A 24,031-nucleotide genomic window follows, 5' to 3' on the forward strand; every position below is an offset into this window, starting at 1 on the left:
TAAAAAATCACAAATGCCTCAAAAAAATGAAAAATAATTGATCAATGTCTCGGCAGGATACCTTTGCTTTTGTCAATATTCGAAACGTAAAACGAGACACCGACATTGGCGAATTTCTGACAATGAATCACTGACGGGACACTGATATGAAATCTTGATAAAGGCAAGGGTTTCCTGCCAAAAGTTGATTGCAATGACACAACAAAACTTAGTTCCAAATTTAATATTACTTATTAAACCTACACCCAAGAAATCATCAAAATAAACCGTTATGCGGGTGGATAAAAGTAATTCTGCCAAAATAACTATGCTAAATATACCAGAAGAAGAAGAAGAAGGGGACGACCTAAACTCAGATGCCTGGATGATGTGCAAAAAAATTTAGAGAAGATTAGAGTAAGGGAATGAAGAATACAGACACTTGACAGAAAAGGGTGGAAAAATGTTTTGCATTGTTGGCGCTAAAGCCTCACGAAGGGCTTTAGCGCCAACTGATGATAATCTTGGACCTCGTGTCTATATTGAGGGAATTTTCACCTACACAGATATCTTTCTGAAAGTGAAGGTATTTGCCATAATAAAGTTGTTTTCTTGTACAGAATTCGATCACAAGTTCATCCCTCTAATTTTCCTCATCATCATCATCAGTTGGCGCTACAGCCCTTCGTGAGCCTTGGCCTGCTTCGAAACATTCTTCCATCCTTCCCTATCAAGTGTCTGTCTTCTCCAGTCTTCTCCAGTCCCTCACTCCAATCTCCCTCAGATCTTCCTGTACATCGTCCAGATATCTGAGTTTAGGTCGCCCCCTTCTTCTTCTTCCGACCGGCCTGTTTAGCATAGTTATTTTAGTGGGATCACTCTCATCTATCCGCATAACGTGGCCCACCCACCTTAGGCGGTTTATTTTGATGGTCTTCACAATATCTGCATCACCAAAAAGTCTATAGAGTTCAAAGTTATGGTCCTCAATACTTTTCTTTCAAAGACTCGCAGTAACTCTTCATCTCGGGTCGTCATTGCCCATGTTTCCGATCCGTATGTAAGCACTGGGCGTATTATTGTTTTATAAAGTTTGCACTTTGTTGCTATTGACATACTTCTCGCTCTTAATTGAGGGCCCAGGCCAAAATAACAGCGGTTAGCCACGCATATTCTTTTTTTTTATCTCGTTGGATGTGTTATTTTTGTAGTCTACCAGTGATCCTAAGTAGCAGAATTCTTCTACCATTTCTATCGTTTCGTGTTGCACCTCTAAGTTATTTTGTTGAATTCTTGATATGGCCGGCATATATTTAGTTTTCTGGATGTTAATCAGAAGTCCGATTTTCCTCACCCAAGCTAAATTTTTTGGTTATCTTGTGCGCTGCCATCTGTCCAACTTTTGTATTAAAATCTCACGTAGTTCATCAACTTGGACAATGTAGATGTTTACAGGTTTGAAATTTAACTGTAGTAATACTACAGTTACTTAAATGTTTACCAATATGCTGTTTTATAACACCGTTCAACAAAAATCAACTCTTTTGTGACGTGGATAGAACATGGTGTTCATTATATACAATATCATCATCGGTACTCTCTTTATCAGCATAAAGTATTGGTTTAGGAAAAAATAAAAATTGTAAACATCTGATATATATTTTTGTATGCTTGGCATTAAGCTCAATAAGCCCCATTTACATGTCAATTTGACAACCTACTTAAACTACATTTTTTTTCGATAGAATGGTATTTATTTTTTTTGATCTTATATTAAACCTTTCTTTCGAATAATGATATTATAAGACTAACATGTTTTTTAACTCTAAATATATAATTTTTAGGCAAAGAAACCACAACTGAAAGTTTCAAGAATACCGAAAATAAAAAGGACTATGAACTAACTGACTACCCCTTGCGAAAATCAGTAAATCCCACTCAAGCTGAGAGAACGACAGTTACCACACCTGTTACAAAAACGTACCCCCCACGCCAGTTTTTCTTCAATTGCTTCGGAAAAGTGGTAGATAAATTTTATCCAGATGTAAGAGACTGTAGATTGTTCCATTATTGCACTCAAGGGTACAGCAAAAATCAGTTACTAGACTTAAAGTTTGTTTGTGACTTGAACACGTATTTCGATGATGAAAAATTAATTTGTACAAAGACGAAACCTAAACGATGTTTGTAAATATTAGTTACATATTTTATAATATTTTAAATCCACTGAGTATTTTTCTAAAGGGTAATAATTAAGTATAGACTAGTAGCCAGAAAAATATTTCATCGGTTAATAAATATATTATTTCATAAATTATTTTCGGTCTTTGAATATTGTGTATGGATATACATATTTTCAGATTTTTATTGTCAATTGATGCAAACCATAGTTCAGACGGTATTTGATAATTAAAGGACTTTGCGTAAAAATGATAATACAACTATGATAGTACAACTAGACGAAAATACAAATCCCATACCCATTAAGAGAGGAGTGAGACAAGGAAACGTAATATCGCCAACACTTTTCAACCTAGCCCTAGAAGACGTCTTCAAAACTACAAATTGGTCAACCTATGGTATTAACGTTAATGGCAACAAGTTCAGATTCGCTGACGACATAGTGATTATAGCGAGCACATTCGAGGAACTGCAAATTATGATGGGGGAACTAGCAGCCAGCTCCCAATACGTCGACCTAAAAATGAATATAAAAAAAACAAAAATAATGACAAACACAGATGACCCCAGACGTATAACTATAAATGGCAGTGAGATAGAACAAATCCAGGAATATATCTACCTAGGCCAAATCCTGAGACTTGACAAAGAGAACCCAAGTGCAGAAATTACTAGAAGAGCAAGACTAGCATGGGCAGGATTTGGAAAACTTAGTTGGATACTTAAAAACCACAAAATACTCCAATACTTGAGGAGTAAAGTGTTCAACCAATGCATCCTTCCTATCATGACATATGGATGTCAAACCTGGACCCTAACCAAGTCAAACATGAATAAACTAGCCACAACAGAAAGAACAATGGAAAGAGCAATGTTAGGTATACGATTGTCAGATACAAAGAGGAACGACTGGGTAAGATCCTAAATAAAAGTCGAGGACATAGCAACAAAAATTGCCAAAATTAAATGGAGCTTCGCGGGCCACACTGCTAGACAAAAAGACCAACGTTGGAATACTACAATACAACATTACGGAGACCTTACGAAAGTAAACGACCAAAAGGAAGACCACAGATGAGATGGGTTGATGATATTAAAAGAATAGCCGGAAGAAATTGGAAATATGTTGCTCAGGATAGAGACCGATGGAAGGATTTGGGAGAGGCCTATGTCCAAACATGGACGACAGAAGGCTAAGAAGAAGAAGAGGAGCGTAAAAAGGATATTTGCCAATAGAAGTAGAGAGTAGAGTTTTGAGAAATCGTCTGGAAAATAATTTTAACTTTTCGACAGTGGAACTTTTTTTGTGGTCAAAACTATTTATTAAACATATTGCTACAAGTATTTTTCTTAAAATATATGTAGTTTTTTTAAAAAATGCTGTTACGTTTTGGTAACGCTAGTCGGCTATGGTATAACAAAAATTATTGAAGAAGAAAATTATACCTGGGCTGTAAAACATTATGTTAAACTCTCTCCATAATCCTACATCACATTTGACACACATAATGCGAGTACTTAAACTTCAACCTTCACTGGCACATCAACGCCTCTTATTATTGAAACTATTTGTCAAAAAATGGTCTGTTCTGTCATATCTTAACCCCTTAATTCGTGATTTTTTTATCAAATCTATGATTATAAACTTTACTTCAAGATTACGGTAAACATATAAAAAAAATCCTACTTGGTTAGTTTTTTGTATTTTTTTTATTTTTTTTGCGTGTTATATATGGCATACTATGCATTAAAACAAGATTCAACAAGTAAAATTGTTAAAAAAGAAATGACGTTTATTACTTTCTTATTATAATAATTATTCAGTGCGAAAGTGGTAAAAACAATTTCTGTCTTTGTTTAAGCAAAGAAAAACATTACACTTCTCTCATTTTATGAAGCTTTTTGAACCACAGGGATATTTGCCACTTTGCCTTTCACTACACCATAATGGAAGATGACCATATCCATCTGTTCCTACATCTTGCATTGGAATATCGGTTGCTGGACCCCTTTTTTTCTTGTTTTGTAAATTTTCCATAGCTCCACACGGACGACCCGTTTTTGTAGTAAAACCAGCTTTATTAACTTTGCATAAACACTTTGCTACGCGAGTTTAAATCTGTCAGAGCTAAATTATTATGCTCATTGTCACTTCTTCTCCAAAATATCCACGCATTGACAGTCATCAAATCAATAATATGGAAAAATATACGCATGTACCATTTTTGTGATCTAAGTTTGATCCTATAATATCCCAACATTGAATACATTGACTACTTGTTGTAGATCGTTACAGCTTCTGGATATGGAACCCTTATATGTGTCTTATCCTTTTTCGAAAACCGTTTAAATGCAACTGTTGGCATACTTCCAGCATGTTTACTAATTTGTTGTCATACCATTGTAATAACACATATTTTTGTGCCAGCAATTGTGGCGACTTTCTCTACCATAGCTCCTCGGCCGTCCTTTTTTAATTAAGCCTCTTTTGGCATATTACTGTTCGGCACTCTGTTTATTCTAACTGTTCCTAGTGGTAACATACCCTGTTTCGTTAGATAAATTTGCAATGGGACGCTTTTGAACCAATTATCAAAGAATATTTTGTGATTTATACGTCTTGGTACTGTTTATGCTAGCCGAAGAACCACATTTGAACTCCTAAATCGGAAAAAACATCGGGTACACCTGTATAAAACCTAAGTTTATTTGCGGTAAAATACAAAAACTGCATACAAAATCTAAACTCCTTGCCTTTCAAACTCTTCTTGATTTTGTCGATAGGTCACTTGAATCAAGAGATAACGAATTTTTACCGTCGAGCTGATACAACTTTTATTGAACATTGATTTCGCGCGCGTAACTGACATGCAAAATCGACGGTCGCTTCAAATGTTGATTCTAAGAGAACGGTTTATTCTACACAAAAAATGCTTATAAACATTTTTGTTTAAAATTACCTCAGCTACATTTTTTAGTTGAACTATTTTTTTCTACGGTGTACAGATTCTGTGTAAATCGGTTTTATTGCGTTTTTACCCCGCTGCGAGGGGGGTTTTTGGGGAAGGCCCGGGGGTAAAAGTAGTAAACATTTTTGCATCTTTTTTGGGGTCCCAAAATTAATATTCTTGGCAAAATTTGGCTTTTTTGCATGATTAATAAAGGATCAGTGGCATTATCGTCTCTGATAATAAGTGGAGTAATTTTTTTTGGTTTATTTATATGTTCCCCCACTCCAATCAAGATTGTGAAAAGTTGTGCAGATTTTTTTGCCAATGAGTTACGGGTAATGATCATCTTTTTGAAAAGTTGGTAGTTCCTCTAATAAGGTATATTACTGACACAAGTCGTGTAAGTCAGCTGACGAGGGAAACTTAGTTGACAAAATTTGTAACAACTTTCCTTGACTGATCGTAAATATGTTCAGCAGTAAATAATATTTACCTGGGTACAAGTCTATAATCAAATTACTGAAAGTATTAGTATTTTAATGTAACATCTGATTTATTTATAATCTCTGATTTTAGAAAGATACTCTGTTTTTTTTTCCTTGTTTTTTACAGATATGATCGTTTTATATTTATAAGAAACTAAAAAATACTCAAATATTTTTATACTAAAATTAGCCTCAACATGTTTGTGATTTACAGTACTGTACGAATTAATGGAATCATAGGCTGTTTTAATGAAAAGACAGTTTATATAGAAAAAAAATATATTTTGACCAAACTATAAAGGTAAACTCACATCATTTAGTAGAAAATATGTCCCCTTTTGGCTAAAATTACTGCTTTTACCCGTTTTCATATAGATTCTACGTGCTTCTGACAGTTGCCAGAAATATCCTTTTATCTCGAAACCAAAGCTGAATGACCGCTTCTATCATTTTTATTTTTGTAATACAGTCTAGCTTTGCAAATGCCCCATAAACATAAAACAGTAATCTTCTTATTTTTGAAAAATTCCTTCATTTGCTTTGACATGTGACAGGGAGCAGAGTCCTGTATTTGTATTTTTGGCTGTTTATCATGTCTTTGATTGGTACCAAAGATCCCACCCCAAAGTAAAAAAACATCCCAAAACATTTTTTGACTGAATGTTTTACGGTTTCGTCAAAATGAGAAGGTGTAAGGTTTTCATTGTCAGACTTTCTGACGAATTTCGACCGCTATCCTTGAACTATAAAGTTAGTTTCATTGGTTTAGTTAGACTAAGTTAGTTTTTTATGTGAACGCATTGCCCTTTTACTATTCTCCGAAAGTTTTTTCCAAACAGTCATGAATCACTACATCTGATGCTGCTAGATCTTGTTGGAGCCCTTGACTTGTTTTTCTTGGGTCCAATTTGCTCTTTCGAAGTAAAAATCCTTGAGCTATTGGTGTTGTTTTTCTCTTTCTTCTGCATTTTCCTAACCTTTTCACATCCGTTGTTCGCGATTCTCGTTTACGCTTCAAAATCTTGCTTACTACCCCCTGACTCACTCCACACGCTCTTGCGATTTCTCTGTGTGACATAGAAGTGTGCTCACTTAACGTTATATTCTTTTCACGCTTCCTAGGCGTAATATCCATGATAAAATTAAACGAAACAAATTCACTAATTACCGAAAATAACACAAAACACTACAAAACAAGACAAACTTTGTATTAAATGTCCTAAAACACCCTCAAATAAAAGGCGGAGAAAAGTAAGGTTATGTTTTCAATGCTTGGTTAGTTAGTTGTAAATATGCCAACTGTGATATTAAAAAATGTCACAGTGATTCTATTAATTCGTACAGTACTGTATGTACATGAACATATTAAAAAAGCCAATTATAAGTCCATCCGATCAGTTTTATTATTCTCCAACAACATAAATCAAGCGCTATTTTTCTATAATAATTTTTAAATCTACGATCAAACGTTCGTAATAAATTATTGTAAATAGTATTTTTATTTAATTGTTAAGATTTCTAGTAAACAAAACGAAGTATAGAGTAAATTACAGTTAAATATTTTTTATAATATATTTACAGTAAAATTTATACTAAAACTGTTAAAAAATTATAGTTTGTTTACTAGGATTACTGTATAAAAATAATTTGGTAGTAGATATAACGACTCTTTTTGTAATTATATAAAAAACTTTGTTACCTATAAATAAATACTCATAGATTAATATATTAAGTTAAATATATTTTTAAATATTTCTTTGTTGTTTTACTGTGATAATTCAAACAATTTAACTAGACTTATGCCTGTAGGGGGCAAGTGATTGCTGGCATAATCAATCCGTCATTTACTGGCGAACAGCTTTTTATAAACGAGATCCGATGCTTTTATTAACACCGAAGAATACAAACAGCACCAACAAGTAAGCACCAATAAATATCCTTTTTAGCGGTCCAAGTACATGTCACTCATATGAAAACCAATTGTTCTTTTTTAAGTATACAAATACTTTAGATTTAAATGACGCTTTACTGATAGTCAAATCGAAAGTAACAGACAAACGAGACATTCAAACTTAGACCGTCATAATAACTCGATTGTGATTATGATATACCTACTGTACCAACCCATATCCACTGAGAGAGAGGTGATCTTGCCTCTCAATAAATAACTAAAATGAAAAACTAAAAACTTACAAATAACCATACCTATTACCGTAAATCAGAAAATATTTTCGTTAGGCTATAAACTAATAAAAAATAATAACCATAAATTTCAGATCCCTGGTTCAATTTCCTCCTCTGTCCTCCTCCTTTTTTCTCTTCTTCATCCTATAAAACGGACAGTGTACTTCTCTTCATTCTTTCTCTCCTCTCAACATTAGGTTTACCATGTTTTTTTCATCTAGCCCGAAACCCATTCGCCTCTCGAAATCTCCCCTCTCATTTGTCCATCTATGGCAGTTGAAAATGTGGGCGGGAGAGTCCGATACCCCACACAACAGTATGAAGGTGCCAAAACTACCATGTCCGGTCAGAAACTACGTCAGGAAGTAACCTAGTTTCCATCACGGCCTCAGATCGGAAATAATCTCCTTCGTCCACCTTGCCTTTCCGCTATCATTTGCCCATTCTCTCTGCTACTCCACTATCGTTCTTTGTCTCTCATTATCATCTATATTTCCATATATCCTCCTTATATACACCCTCGCTCGCTCTTTGCACATCGAAACGATCAGCATCATGGCTCCAATGACATATAGACCCTCATTTGAAACCGTCAGGTATGCGCTAGATACCCTGAGGAGTATTCAATTTTGTGAAGTCTCCATAAGCTTGGCGTATTTCGCAGTGTTTGATGCGCTACACCACACGGGGGCAGCGTAGGTTACCACCGACTGGAAAACTCCATTAAGCACCCTTCTTTTGGTGCTATCTGGGTGTATAATGTTTGGCGTCAGCCGTATCAACGCCTCCAGATTTTGGTTCCAGTTTAACCGGTGCAACCTCCACACCTTCCACTATAAAGCAAAGAGAGTTTTCTCTGATCCACCTACTAATACGACTCAGGGCCGTGTTAGTCGCATTAGCCATGTCCGTTTTTTGACTCGCCTTCGCAACCGGCGAGATCATCGGCATAAGCTATAAGAGTGCATTTCCTTGGCATCTGTAGCCTTAAACATATCCTGTTAGAATGTCAAAAATACATTCACAAAAGAAGAAAAAATAGGCTCACTATCAACATGAAAAAACTGCAAAGCTGCCAGTTCAACCAAGTACATACTAAAATATTTAAAATAAAAAATTTCACAATATTTTAAATTATTACTTAACACTTCCCTCTGTAAATTTAATAAACAACAAACAAATTATATCATTTTTCGACAAGCTTTCAAGGATATTAATTGTGAATACATCCCACTATGATATATATATATATATATATATATATATATATATATATATATATATATATATATATATATATATATATATATATATATATATACCCGGTATTTAGGCGTTCCACGCCCTTCCGGTAGGGATCTATGGAGGAGTATCACCTAGCCGCAAGCCCTTATCTCTTGCCGTACTCTTCCACCATAGGCCGATCAGATACCAGCATATTCTAGACTAAGCCGCAGATTCATTTTTAGAATTTTAAACTACTGCGTTAGCCTTTTTGTTTGCTATTCACCGAGCCGGGGATTTGAACTGACATCTCTCGCATTGAAGCGAAGGAGAAGCCAGCCGCCCAGCCCGCTTGGCTATCCGATCGACACTATGATAAGGTGCTTTATACCGATGCATCCCGAAACGCAGATGGAGTTGGCTGTTCTGTCACGACAATTGATAAAGTATTAGGACAATACCGAATATCAAACGGATGTATCGTGTTTTCAGGAGAACTCTTCAGTATTTCAAAAGCTCTCGAGTTCCATTCTGACAATCATCAAATTATACCGATTCCTTATACGTAATTCATTCGTTAGAAAATATTTTCAATCAACATAATCTAGTGCAAAAAATACTAGAATCGATCCATCTCCACACTTCCCGAGGGACTTCAATAACAATAATATGGGTGCCTTCTCATATCGGCATCCAAGAAAATGAGATGGCTGACAGCGCTGCAAAAGAAGCATTTACATCCATCTTACCTATCTACAACATAGAGCTCCAAGAAGACATAAAATTAAAATTTAAAAGGAATATCCAAGGCAAGTGGCAGGAACTTTGGATCACCAAAGACACAAAGTTCAGAGAAATACAACCTAATGTTAACAACTATTTATTTTTAGCATCGCTGAAAAGTATCCCTGAATAATTAAATTGTATACACTGTAAGAAATAAAAAACTTGTAATTTGGGTTTGTTTCCCCTGCTAGTAACTTTTACTAGTTGATGTAGAGTTATTTTTGTTTAAATAAAAAAACACAAAAGTCTACAAAAGTTTTCCTGGACTTATTTTTTCATTTTTATTATTTATTTTGTAACTGCTTTTGTGGTTATATATCCGCATTTTTCTTAAGAAATTTTAGCGTTTCCTAAGCTAATCAGGATCTTGTGCTTTCTATTATCGTTTCTATTTAAATACATCTTCTGCTCTAGTACTGCTTTTTATCGTTATATTATTAGTATATGTTGTATGTCATTATTGTCTTTTTTATCTGTTGTCTAAACTTTTCAATTTAGGCTTAAAGTAAGTTGTAATAAAATCTAATTTTACCTTTTCTGTCAAAATATATGATCATTAAAAATTCTACAGTCAGATTATTCACCAGATATCATTGTTCTTTAAGAAACGAATCTTAAAAACAACCAAGAATCTTGTTTATATAAGTATCAACATTTTTTAAAAAATAGAGTATGTAAACCAAAGAATAGCAAGGGGCGGTGTGACAATTCTTGTAAATGGCAATTTAAACGTAAGTAGGCTACCACTGCAAACACATTTAGAAGCTGTAGCCATTTTTTAAAAAGGGACCACAAAAATAAATATTTGTACTATTTACTTACCCCCAGGACAACAAATTGATAAACAGGATCTTTTTAACCTCGTGAGACAAATACCTTTTCTACGTATGCTGTTTAAAACTCTTTAAAATAGCTTAAGTCTTCAATACTCTTCCAGTTTAAATCATGTTTTTCTATCAATTTTTTAACACCAACTGCTTTTTTTTTTTTTAAGATGCTATTATCTTAAGAAACGTTTAATTTCTGTATGTAAACTCTGTTAAAACTGCCTATTCAGCAGCGGAGAATATACAGTTATTGAAAGCGCCAATATTTTCATTTGTATCTTCTGATAACTTCAGCTGATTTAGTTTGCTTTCAGTATATAATCGAAAGCCATCCCAGTTGGCATTAAAAATGTTCCATTTTTTAAAGGAGTCCAAATGTTTTGCAGATTTTTCAGATATGAAAATAGGAAAATGATTACTGTCATAAAGATAATCAGCTGGTTTCCATGTGAGGTTAGGATATATTTTTGGGTGGCACAAACTTAAATCTATTGAGGAGAATGTACCAGTAGCAATATTAAAATGAGTTTTAGAATGATTATTCATCATACAAGTATCGGCAATATTTAATACATTTTCGACAGTCTTTCCCCGGCTGAAGGTTTTTTCAGAACCCCACAATGTATTGTGGGCATTGAAATCTCCAACAAGAAGTAAAGGTGAAGGAAGTTGGTATATGAGGTAAACTAAATCAGCTTCGGATAAACTATAATTTGGAGGAATATAAATACTGCAAACTGAAATTTTATTTGAACACCAAATTAATGTTTACGGCGATAGCTTCTAGGTTTGTGCAAATGGGAAGATGTGTGGAGTAGAGATCATTGGATACGAATATGGATGTTCCACCGCTAGCTCTAAGATAATCAGTTCTCAAGAAATGTAGAAGTCTTTTGTGGTCAGATTTGAAATTCTTTTCTTGTAAACATACTATGTCGGCAGTAGTATCAAGGATTAACTTTTGAAGGTGTTCACGTCTAGGGTAAAACCCATTAAAATTCCATTGAATTAGATTGAAAATTATTAAAAAGAGGATTTTTGGGAATGTTGGGAGGTATCTGAGAGATATTCCTCATCCGGAGGTTCTAGTGATGACAGGGAATTTATGCTCACTGTGTCTGCTGTGTCAGACTGAAACTCTTGTTTGAGTTTTTTTGATATTCTTGTAAATCTGTATTTTAGTGACCTATCTGTTAGAAAAGGATAAACATTATACATGTCAGAGAGTAATGATTTGATGTCATGTGTAAACTGTTGGACTTCAGATAATAGATTGCTACTACCGTAACGATTTTCAAGAAAACTTATGAAATTATCTATAAAAGTGGAAAAAGAGTGTGATGACTTACTAAAACAGTCTTTTATTGCTTCTTTTGAGGCATCCGTGATTTTGGAGCTATCAGACGAATCTTTTTTTAACTTCTTCTTGGCTTGCTTCATTGGTTTTCTGTTTGTATCTTGATAAGGAGGTGGCATTGCAGGTGAAATTTCTTCTTGTGTTTCTGACACGTTGATTACGTTGGAATCTGTTGAATTCGAAAAGGCTCTCTTCATTCCAGGGACAGGTGAGGATGGTATTTCTTCAGTTGTTGATGGATTCTCTGTAGAAACTGAAGGGACATTTGTATTTGGGCAACTGTTAGCTACATGTCCAGATTGTTTGCATAAAAAACAAAGCATTTTATCGGTAGACAAAAATATGCGATGTGCATTACCTTCAAATAGAATGACCAATGAAGTTTGGATCTCGTAGTTATCATTCGATTGGACTATGTAGGCATTAGAATAATATTTACTACAATTGACAGAACTAGTGCCTTTGTTGGTTATGTTTTCAAGATAATATAAAGTAAACTAACTAACGTACAACTCACTTTGAGTCAGTTATAACATCATTTTACGATTCACTGTGTTCCATCAACTATATGGCAAGATCACTGGAATAAAATCCCTTCCAAGCTTCGTGACATCCATCCCAGCGTCAAGAAGCTTGAGTTTCCTTGCATTACACGAAAAAACAAAATCTTAATTCGCCGACTTAGAATCGGCCATACGAGACTAACTCATAAACATTTAATGACTTCCCAAGATCCACCTACATGCACACACTGTGGTAATATTCTATCTGTTAAACATATTCTCGTAGACTGTCCCCACTTTAACAACGAAAGAAAAAATAATCTTTTCAGTCGAAACCTACAAAATATTCTCAGTTCGCCAGATCAATTCCAAAACCTTACTAATTTCCTCTATTAAAAAAACTGCCTATTATTTTTATGCCAGATCTCTACTTAAACGTCTATCTCTCGTTTGGTCATAATTATTATACATAGATCCAATTAACTTTTAAGCATTTAAGCAGTACAAATGGATATTGAGTTTGACAAATACTTAAAGACTATTCCTCTATTATGATAATTTGCTTAATGTTTATACAGGGATTGCATTATTGCATGCATTGAATTATTATTGTATGACTTATCATCATAGCTCGTACAGTTTCAATAATGTAAATCAAAATATATAAAAGTAACAATAATTTTATTCTTATTTTATTCTTACAAATAAAATACAATATGTACAACCTTAAATTAATGTTGAAATAATATCTTAATCTTCGATTTTATTAAAATACTGTTTTATTGGGCTCTAATGTATTATATTATAAAAACAGACTTCTTTCATTGTCAATACAGCCAAAAATAACAAATATACACTAAAGAATTTAAAAAATATTAAATTTAATTTTTTACAATACGCTCACAACCAAATGAACGTGGCTGTATGGAAACATTGACATGTTTTTGTTTCTAATCTTTGCCTTAAGCCAACTTCTACGTTGACTAAATTTTCTTTAACAAGATCAAATTTTGTAAAATTTTATTTTACCTCCTTACGAAATCTTGTAGAAGAAAAATTACAAATATTAATACTTCCACAGAACTTTATTTTATTTACGTTGCGATTGTATTATTGGCTTAGAAATATTTTTCCTTTTTCTTCTCTGTATTTTCACGTAATATATAATCAACAGATTTCAGACAACAGACAAAAGAATCTGGTGCAGCTGCTTTAATTAGTGGATCGCCTTATAAAAAGCTCTTGAAGAAGCACTATCGCCTAAAACTGCAAGCGGTGTTAAGAAAGTGGTCAACTTTGACTCTAATACATGCAGAAAGATAAAAAAAATGAAAGAAAACATACGCTGATATAATTTACACAAAGAACCCAAGCAAAAAATTAAATTCAAAAACAAAAGAAAAACAGTAGTCGTTTGTTAAAATTCATCAGAGTCTGAGCAAGAAATACCGTTTTCATTGATTCTGAAGATAACATGGATTAGGAAGAAGAGGATGTGGAATGCATCTACTGCCTTGAATTTTGTTCTTTCGACAAAGCTGGACAACAATGGATACGCTACTGCAAATGCTACAGATGGTGACATGAAGCTTGCGGTGGAGCTGAAGGCAGCATTAATTCCATTTGCGATTTTTCTATTTTTGTACCTTTCAGAATAATAAATATCATTTACTGAAATAAAATTGATATATTGTAATCACCAAAAGAACAACAAATATATGGTTTACATTGTACGTGTACATAAAATAAGCTTTTTCTTAATATCAGATACCCTATCCAATATTAGGCGACTATTTTGTAAACTGATGAATTTGGGTTTTTTATTAGCATTTTATTATCGCCTACAGGTATTTTTTAATACCTGTTAAGAAGTTATTTCAATCCTACTAGAACATAATAGATAGTTAGATCAATAAATTACTAAAAACAAAATTAGAATTATTTTTTTGTAAAAAGTATCGGTTAAAAAAATGTATCCAATATTAGGCCACTTTCCTCTACATTACTTCAGCTGTTGATTCATAAGATTGAATTACGACCATCACTTTTTCTTTAAGTAGCAAACCGGAGGCTAGGGTATTTTTTTTATATCTAATCAGCCAATAATATATTACCTATGTACAATCAAGTTTTTCAATAAACAGTTTTGTAAAAATTAAGTTTCATGGAAGTACCAGCCGTATAGATTAACAACAAAAATATTTAATAATTTTAACCATTTAATTTTTGACCGTTGATTTTTTAATCTCGGTATCAATTTCGTAGTCAGGCTCACTCGCTGCTCCAGTGTCGTAGTAAGCATAGTCGTAGTCTTTCTTAGGGGGTGCGGGTTTTTTGTTTATCACTTGAGAATTGGTCTTAGGTGATTCAGTAGCTTGCGAAGTTCGGGATGAATCTTTTGTTGCTTGTGGAGTGGATGGGAAAGTTCTAGAAACATCTTTTGTCGCTTGGGACGTTGACGGGTAAGTTCTTGGAACGTCCTTTGTTACTTGGGACGTTGACGGGTAAGTTCTTGGGACGTCCTTGGTTACTTGGGGCGTTGACGGGTAAGTTCTTGGGACGTCCTTGGTTACTTGAGGTGTTGACGGATAAGTTCTTGGAACGTCCTTAGTGACTTGCGACGAAGACTGGTACGTTCTTGGAACATCTTTAGTTACTGCAGTTGATGGATATATTCTGGGAGTATCTTTAGTGACTTGGGAAGGGGAGGGATTAGTTCTTGGAACGTCCTTAGGAGTGGATGGATAGGTTTTAGGAACATCGTAAGTTGTTCTTGCAGGTTGCGAAGCTAATTGAGTTGTCTGTTGCTGTTTGTTGTTGCTCGTTCTTTGTAACTCGTTTCTGCTGGCTGCTATGTTTTGGCTGTGAGCAGTTTTAAGGAACTCGTCATCTCGTCTGTCGCCATCGTAGTCGTACTTCGAGCTGTACGATCCATCGTCGTATTGGGTCTCGTCAAAGCGATTTGATCTAAAAGATAAAACAGCGATTATTTATCTATCAAATGAACAACTTTATATTACAAGAAAAAATATGATATTTAATGGCATTAAAGTGAAAATAGTTCTGTTCCGAATTACTCGGTTGAAAAAACTAAAAGTTGTTATACTATTATAAGCAGATTAATTAATTTAAAATTTTTGGAAATTTTATAATGGATAGATACTTTAATTAATATAGTCATAGAAATAACAAATAAGGCTTATTTATTAATGAAGATTTTGCGATGCAAACGATTTAGGTCTTGGTAATTCCATTACACTCTTCTTCAAAAGGTGCTTATCTTCTTGTAATATTGGCGATGACATTGATCAGTTGATGTTAAATGAGTCCATTTTCAAAGATTCATCATCATCAGTGGCGTTACAGCTATTTATAAGCCAAAGCCTTCTGCAGAACAATCCTCCATTCGCCCCTGTCTCTGGCAACTCTTCTCCATGCTCTAATTCCGATAGACTTCAAATCATTTTCTAGGTTGTCTTGGTACCTAAGTCTCGGTCTTCCTCTTCTTCGTTGTCCGATCGGCCCTCTTCGGTCAAAAACTTTTCTGACTATGGCATCTTCCTCTCGTCTGATTACATGACCTATCCGTCTGAGGCGTGCTACCTTAATGAATTTTACAACGTCAGGTTCTCCAAATCTTCTATACAACTCAAAATTGTAACACCTGCGCCACAAACCAAGTTCTTTTATGCCTCCATATATTCGTCTTAGTATTTTTCGCTCAAAACGTTTGAGCAATTCTTGGTCATTCTGTGTTAGTGTCCAAGTGTCTGAACCATATGTTAGCACTGGTCTTATTAGTGTTTTGTATACAGTCAGTTTAATTTTTCTAGGCATTTTTGAGGCCATCTGTCTTCTTAAGCCATAGTATTACTTATTGGCGAGCACTATTCTTCTTTTGATTTCTTCACTGACGTTGTTATCTTTGGTTTGCAGCGACTCTAAGTATATGAAGGTGTCAACACCTTCCAGTTCTAGGTCATCAATTATTATTCGTGTAGGTGTCGGGTTGCTTGACCTAGTGCAACACATATATTTGGTCTTTTGAACATTTATATTTAGTCCCATTCTGTGTGCAGATGCTCTTAACGACCGAAATGCTTCAGTCAGAGATTCTGTGGACCTACCTATGATGTCTATGTCATCTGCGTATCCGACAATGTGTACTGATTTGTTAAAGATAGTACCATTCGTAGTAATCTGCGACTCTCGAATTATTTTTTCTAATTCCAGGTTAAATAAGAGACACGATAGTCCATCACCCTGTCTTAGTCCATTTTTGCAATGGAAGAGTCTTGAGAGATCGTTTTGGATTTTTACCATGCTCTCTGCACCTGTGAGTGTAAGTTCAAAGATTAGCTAGGCAACATATCCGTCTGCGTCTATATCATCTCTTGCCCTCAATCTTACCTTGTAAAATTAACTGTGGACGTCGGTATTTCTTACTTCTAGTAGAGATATTGTCATCGGATTCAAATGATACAATTTGTAAATTTTTTGTTATTATTTTTCCTCAGGTATTAACTGCTAATTTTCTAGTTACACTACCCCACAAAATTAACCGAACTGAATCAAAGAAACAATTCCGTTTGCGATATCTGTTTCCACTCGTTTACCAGTGCCTCTTCCATTGCTATAAGAGTTTTAAATTCGACTTAAGTTGCCTAACTGCTCTTCTCAAGTTGTACTACAAATGATCACCTGGACTTTTAGGAGTCCAGGCATACCAACATCTGTAAAGTATTACATTGTTACCCTGGTTATGTGAAAGTGAGCATTATCCTGCATTAGGAGACAATTTCACGTATAAAATGCATGTAAGGAACTATCCTATATACCTATTGATTTCAACATGTGTGAACAATCTGCAATCTGGGAGAAAAGCTACATTGGGCATAGCATTCTCCAGGTGTTCTCCACACTTTTTGGTGACCATTATTTGAATATCTCGTAAAACGTGACTCGTCTGTAAACATAACGTTTTTCCAATCTTCCATATTCCAATTTGCATAAGCACAAAAAAACTCTAAGCGTTATCTTTGATGAGCTGCGCCCAATAAGGGCATGCAGCATATACAGATCATAACTAAATTTTGTTTGTTTAATCCCCTACGTATAGTATCAAATAAAACATGAATGTTGTTAGCCTCCCAATCAAAGCTGTAGCAGTAACTGTTCGCTCTCGAATCACATGAAGTCTAAGAAACCGATTTTCTACGGCCTTTGTTGTCCTTGGTCTTTCCTGTCTAGATGATTTTGGGTCAGAACCAGTTTCTTAAAATCTTTGATGAGCTGCGCCCAATAAAGGGCATGTAGCATATACAGATCATAACTAAATTTTGTTTGTTTAATCCCCTACGTATAGTATCAAATAAAACATGAATGTTGTTAGCCTCCTAATCAAAGCTGTAGCAGTAACTGTTCGCTCTCGAATCACATGAAGTCTAAGAAACCGATTTTCTACGGCCTTTGTTGTCCTTGGTCTTTCCTGTCTAGATGATTTTGGGTCAGAACCAGTTTCTTAAAATCTTTAAAAAGCATCGGATATTGTAGTTCGTGAAACGCCAAGCTTTTCTTCAATATTCCGAATGGAACATCCATCGTAAGTATTGCGGTACTAGATTTGGCCTTATTATAAATGATTCTTTATTATTTAAAAAAAATTTCTTTCCAGAAAAAGCAACCAACAATAAAGCAAAAAGAAATACACTCAATTTTACAAGCACTGTTTTATTCATATAATTTAGTAAATATTCGATTTTATGATAGCACCATAACAAAACTTTATTCCAGCCACAAAAAATTACAAACTTTTAAACAGTGAATGGGTAAAGACAATATATTTAATTATTATACGGGGCAATTTAATAAAACTAAGAGGAGAAAACTTTAAAATTTCGATTGGCTGGTTAATTTTGCACGGGCAGTGTATTTTCTGTATAGTAGTTCTATATTTTTTGTAAAGTAATGTTGAATAGGATACGGATATATAATAGAACATCTCTTTGGCGTAATCTGAATTAGATTGTTTCTTTTAAAATATTTTTTTACCACAATAGCGTCTTGTAAAACATATTTAACTAAATTAATCTTAATCCCCGTAATAAGAGTGAAAATGTTCAGTTAGTAAAATTAAATGGTAAAGGTAATAAATGCTGTTAGATAAATCAAAATATACTCGTGGTTACTTCTTCTTAACTGCACTAAATATTCCATATTCAGGTATAGTAAAATATTTTAATATTCTTATTAACTAAATTTTATCTTTCTTTAGATAGTGTTTTCAGATATCATTAGTACTCCCACCAATGAATAGTGTGTAAATCCTCAAATTTTTAGTTGTATGATTTAATCGATTTAGGAGGCTGACATAAAGAAAAAATATATGTGAAAGCAAATAAAAGTGTTAAATGTTTTAATTTAATTAAAGTGACATAAGCAAGACACCACAAGTGATTTATTTAAGGTAAATCTTACCTTATTATTTTTATATAGAGTAAATCATCTGAAGATCTGGATAATTTAAATTGGGACCTATAGTGATTTTAAATAATGTAGGGCTTTGTCGAATACTTGTATAGTTCAATTTATTATAAGAATCTTTTGATAAAAGACTAAAATTTAGCAATTGTTACTTTATTAAATATTTAACATAACTCTTCATTCACCAGAATAGTCGGTGGTGGTATCTTGGAGGTCGGATTAAAGATTAATATGAACAAGACGCAAATGATAACTAATCTGGTGCTAAATCGAAATATTACTGTTGATGGAAGGGATATTGTGCAGACTGCATCGTATAAGTACTTAGGACATGTAAATCGGTTAGGTAGAGATAACCAGATATGTGAGCTCTCACGTCACATAGGATTAGCCTAGGCAGCGACTGGTAAATTAAACTATGTATTTAAATCAAACCTACCCATATGCCTCAAAAGGACAATATTTGACCAATGTGTGTTACACAGTGTCGACAGCACAAGTTTAATAAAAGTGCACCATGCTATAGACTCAATTTCAGTCATCGATTCTGAAAAATGGGAATCTTTTATGTTGTTTTATCTGAGGCCCATCAAATACTCAGGCTTTTTTTAATATGCAACGGAGGTAATATTATTTTCTCTCGTACGACCAATGTTTCGTTAATTACGTTAGCTTGTCATTGAACTAAAGCATCTAGAAGGTCATTTGGCAATTCTGATCTTGTTTGCGGCGCTTCTGAATAGTTCGACCGATGTGAGCCCGAACCACTTCTTCAGATTTTGGAGCCACGAGTGTCTTGCCTGGCCCTCGCTTACTGTCTATTTTTCCCTGGACAATCAATTGCAGTAGACGGTACTTATCGTGTCTCAATATGTGGCCTAGATATTCAAGCTTTCTTTGTTTAATTGTATTCACGATTTCTTTCTCCTTTCCGATTCTTTGGATTACCTCTATGTTGGTGACATGTTCGGTCCAGGATATACGAAGAATGTGTCGGTACACCCACATTTCGAATGCTTCTAGTTTTGTTGTGAGCGTCTCCGTCAGCGTCCAGGCCTCCATACCATACAGTAAGATCGGAAAAATGTAGCATTTAACTAGACGTAGTTTTAGGGGAAGAGACAAATCCCTGCTTATAAGGAGCTTTTTCATATTGCTTAATGCTGCTCTAGCTCGTTCTATTCTTGCCTTAATTTCTGTGGCCTGTTCCCATTTTGCATTTACGTTGGTGCCAAGGTACACAAAAGATTCTACATGGTCAATTAGTATGTTACTTATCCGTAACTGTCGAGCAGGCTGTTGCTTCCTGCTTATCCGCATCCACTTTGTCTTCTTGAAGTTGAGACTCAGGCCGTATTCCTCACTAACTGAATAAACTCTTTCCATTACCTGCTGTAATTCGTCTATGGTACTGGCAAGGATCACCGTGTCGTCGGCATATCTTATATTGTTCGTTAGCTCGCCGTTTATTTTTATGCCCTCATTTGCATTTTCCATACATTTGTTAAATATTTCTTCGGAATAAATATTGAATAGGAGTAGGGATAATATACACCCCTGACGGACACCTCTTTTGATCTGTACACTTTCAGTGAGTTCGTTGCCAATTTTTGCTCTTGCTGTTTGACCCCAGTATAGGTTTGCCACAATTCGAACGTCTTTGTCGTCAATACCTGTCTTTCGCAGAATATCTATCAATTGTTCATGATTGACATTGTCAAATGCTTTTCTAAAATCCGCAAAGCACAAATACACGTCCTTATCAACGTCTCTACACCGCTGTATAAGCACCTGGAGAGCGAAAATTGCTTCTCTAGTTCCAAGTGCTTTCCGAAAGCCAAACTGCGATCTATCAATATTTGACTCACATTTATCATATATTCTTCTATGAATGATCTTAGTGAACGCTTTAGTGACATAATTGATCAAGCTTATAAGCCGGTAGTCATCACAGATCTGGGCATTTGGTTTCTTCGGGATTGTAATAAATGTTGAGTGCAGCCAGTTCTCCGGGATTTTACCGCTATTATATATGTTGTTAAAAAGTTCAACTAGATTGTCAAAGAACTGTTTGTCTACTTTACATAGGATCTTTAATATTTCGCAGGGTACATTGTCCGGACCTGCTGACTTATTGTTTTTTAGTGCTGCAATGGCATCTTCTATGTCCGATTTAAGGATTGAAGGTCCTGTTTCTCCTTCTCCATATAGGTGATCATCAGTCCTGTCAGATGCAAATAATTTTTCTATGTATGATTTCCATGTTTCTAAGATCGTTGATGGCTCCGAGATAAGATTTCCATCGCCATCTTTTATGCTGTTGGGTGACTTATTGAATTTCCTCTTGTTTGTCATTGATTTTATTTTTTTGTGCATATTGTTACTGTCGTATTTTAGTTCGTATTGTTCTATTTCCCTGCATTCGTTGGAAAACCATTTTTCTTTGGCTTCTCGAATTTTCGTTCTTATGATTTTGTGGATCTGCTGGTATTTTTCTGCATTTTTATTCTTGAATTTACGTCTTTTATCCATCATATCCATTATCTCATCAGACATTCATTCTTTCTTCTTCCGTCTGTCACGCTTTAATAGAGTCGCGCATGTTGTTTGGATTGCTTCCCTCGATTTATCCCATCTCTCTATTATGTCCGATGTGTTCTCGTTAATGTCGTTTATTTTCTTTCCTAGTGGTACTCGTACTTTTATTTCGGTTTCTGGGTTAGTGATTAAGTGAGTGAGTTGCTATCCCAAAGACACAAGAAACAAGGATATTTTGTATAGACACCTTGTTGTCCTAGAAAAAAATTCATTATCTTGAAATCTACACATATCACCCACTGATGTTGATCATAGTTGATGGTTTTTAGCACCAGCGATATTGTTTTATAATCTTTCTTCATTTTTGTAGAATGCCCAATTGGTATACTTCCATATTTGTTGCAATATTAGGACACACTATAAACTTATGAAACAAAAAACAGAGATGGTGAAATCAAATCAATAATTTTAATTTTTGGGATTTCTAATCACAATTGTTGTTAAAACTAATTGTTTCAGTTGCTTTATTTCAGCATCAAACGTCGCCAATAACTGTCAGTTATTAATAAGTATCGAAAGACAAGTTAAAAGTTTGTCAAAAATTTGTATTTTGATTCAAAACTGGACGATTAAGAATATTTGCTAACCGAGACAATTATGATGATTCAAATTATACAGGGTGGTCCGTAAGTAATTGTACAAACAAAAACCGTAGATCCTATACTTTAAAATATTACGATTTAAGCCAACTTACTTTAATAAAATGTTGATAATAAGAAAGGGACATGGTGTTAAAGTGGAAATTTAAAATTTTATTTTTCGCTATAACTTTTATGTTTGTAAATATTTTTGGACAAAAATTTACAGTTGGATGCCTTTGAGCAGGATAAATTATAATTTTATACTTACTTTAATGTAGCTAATAGAGGGCGCTACATATGCCACATGTGTGGCATAAATTTGCGCCTAACTTTTTTGCTCTTTAAGTTAGCTCTATTTGTGTTAAAAAATATTAAAGATACATTATTTTTACAAAGAAAAGGTATACTTGTAAGTAACCTGAAAATTCAACCGTTTTCGAGATAAATGCATTTTATAAGTCAGCTGCACAATAATTCTTAGTTTGATATGTGTGCGGTAAAGCACTGGATACCTGTAGATAAGCATAATTCATAGTTTATTCTTATTAAAACAACTCAAAGATGTTAATGTAACATAAAAAAATGCTTGTTATATGTGCTAAATGTCTTATTGGAGAAAAGATATTTCATCTTCTTCTTTAGGGGCCATGTCCGTATTCAAACGTTGGCCGTCATCATGTTTACAATGTCCCTTTGCTATCGCTTCTTAAGTTTCGATAATGGATTTGTATTACTTTTTCTCTACCCAAACCCAAAATATGTGGTTTATGCAAGATGGTACACAACCACATTCTAGAGAGAAGGCAGTTAGAACATACTTAAATACAACTTTTCTGAACGTTGGATTGGTCGTGGTAGTCATATTCCTTGGCAATGTGATGAGATATTGATATAATTATTTAATTTATAAAAAATCCGAAAAGAATACTTATTGTTCATTACGTAAATTGTTTACCCATTTTTATTAGGATAAATAGGAAGTAGAGCACAGGAATTGAATAACACATATGTGTCCTGTTTCATAATACTTTTGCTATAAATCTAACCTGAAAGACTCAGCATTTTTACAAAAACATCATTGTTGTCCTAATAACCAATATTGTTATAAATATAGTAAACACACAGGCAATTTAGTTCAGCGTAATATTAGTTAGTTAGTAAATCCTAATAGTCCATTTGTTCGAGATGTAATTATAGTTACTCGTAAGCTGTAACGTAATCATATAAATAAGTAATGCCATCGATATATTCATCCATTATATATTATAGCCACTACGTAGCCCCGAATTCATTCCGCTTGATATTGGTGTATGGGGCGCATTAAAACAACGTGTGTCATAAACATTCGCAACCAACTATGCGAAGACAAAACTACTGCAGCAGTTTCTTTAGAACCAATAATGTTATTTAATATGAGACGATCTTGTATGGAATATATTGACAAATGAATTAAAGAAAATGGTTTTAAGAAAATCGAACACTTACTTTGACAAAAAGTTATGTTATATAGTTTAACTATTTCTCAATTTGGTTTGTAAACAAAGTGTTTTAATTATGACTTTAATTTAACATAAAACGTAAAATGTTTGATGTAAAATCATATTATTCTGTTATTTTGTCAAAACCTATTATTAATTATCCTGCTGATATATTTATTTTATTTAATATTTCGTTAACTATTAACTTTAGTTAAAGATATTTTATACCAAAATTCAGAAGTATGAATGTTTTTGTCTATTTTTTCTTCGTTGCCTGGAGTAATTGCCTTAAATCAGAATTATGCAGCTGATTTGTAAAATGCGATTATCTCGAAAACTGTTGAGGTTTGAAGTTATTAACAAGTATACCTTTTTTTTGTTAAAATAATGTGTTTTTTTTTGAATATTTTTTTA

At 34.0% G+C, this 24,031-nt stretch overlaps 2 protein-coding genes across 2 annotated transcripts in view; one reads left to right on the top strand and one right to left on the bottom strand.

Annotated features, from left to right (window-relative positions):
• Nucleotides 1-7,350, top strand: part of LOC140444960 (uncharacterized) — a 351,698-nt gene extending 344,348 nt beyond the window's left edge. Inside the window, exon 9 of the mRNA XM_072536692.1 lies at nt 1,824-7,350. Within this exon, the coding sequence (XP_072392793.1) occupies nt 1,824-2,170 (347 nt within the window). The 3' untranslated portion in view covers nt 2,171-7,350. The remainder of the gene's footprint in view (nt 1-1,823) is intronic.
• A 5,791-nt stretch (nt 7,351-13,141) lies between these two features.
• Nucleotides 13,142-24,031, bottom strand: part of LOC140444962 (uncharacterized) — an 84,083-nt gene continuing 73,193 nt past the window's right edge. The window contains exon 5 of the mRNA XM_072536693.1: nt 13,142-15,444. Coding sequence (XP_072392794.1) covers nt 14,697-15,444 — 748 coding nt within the window. The 3' untranslated portion in view covers nt 13,142-14,696. The remainder of the gene's footprint in view (nt 15,445-24,031) is intronic.

Source organism: Diabrotica undecimpunctata, chromosome 7, assembly GCF_040954645.1.
Source record: "Diabrotica undecimpunctata isolate CICGRU chromosome 7, icDiaUnde3, whole genome shotgun sequence".
Classification (NCBI taxonomy): Eukaryota; Metazoa; Arthropoda; class Insecta; order Coleoptera; family Chrysomelidae; genus Diabrotica; species Diabrotica undecimpunctata.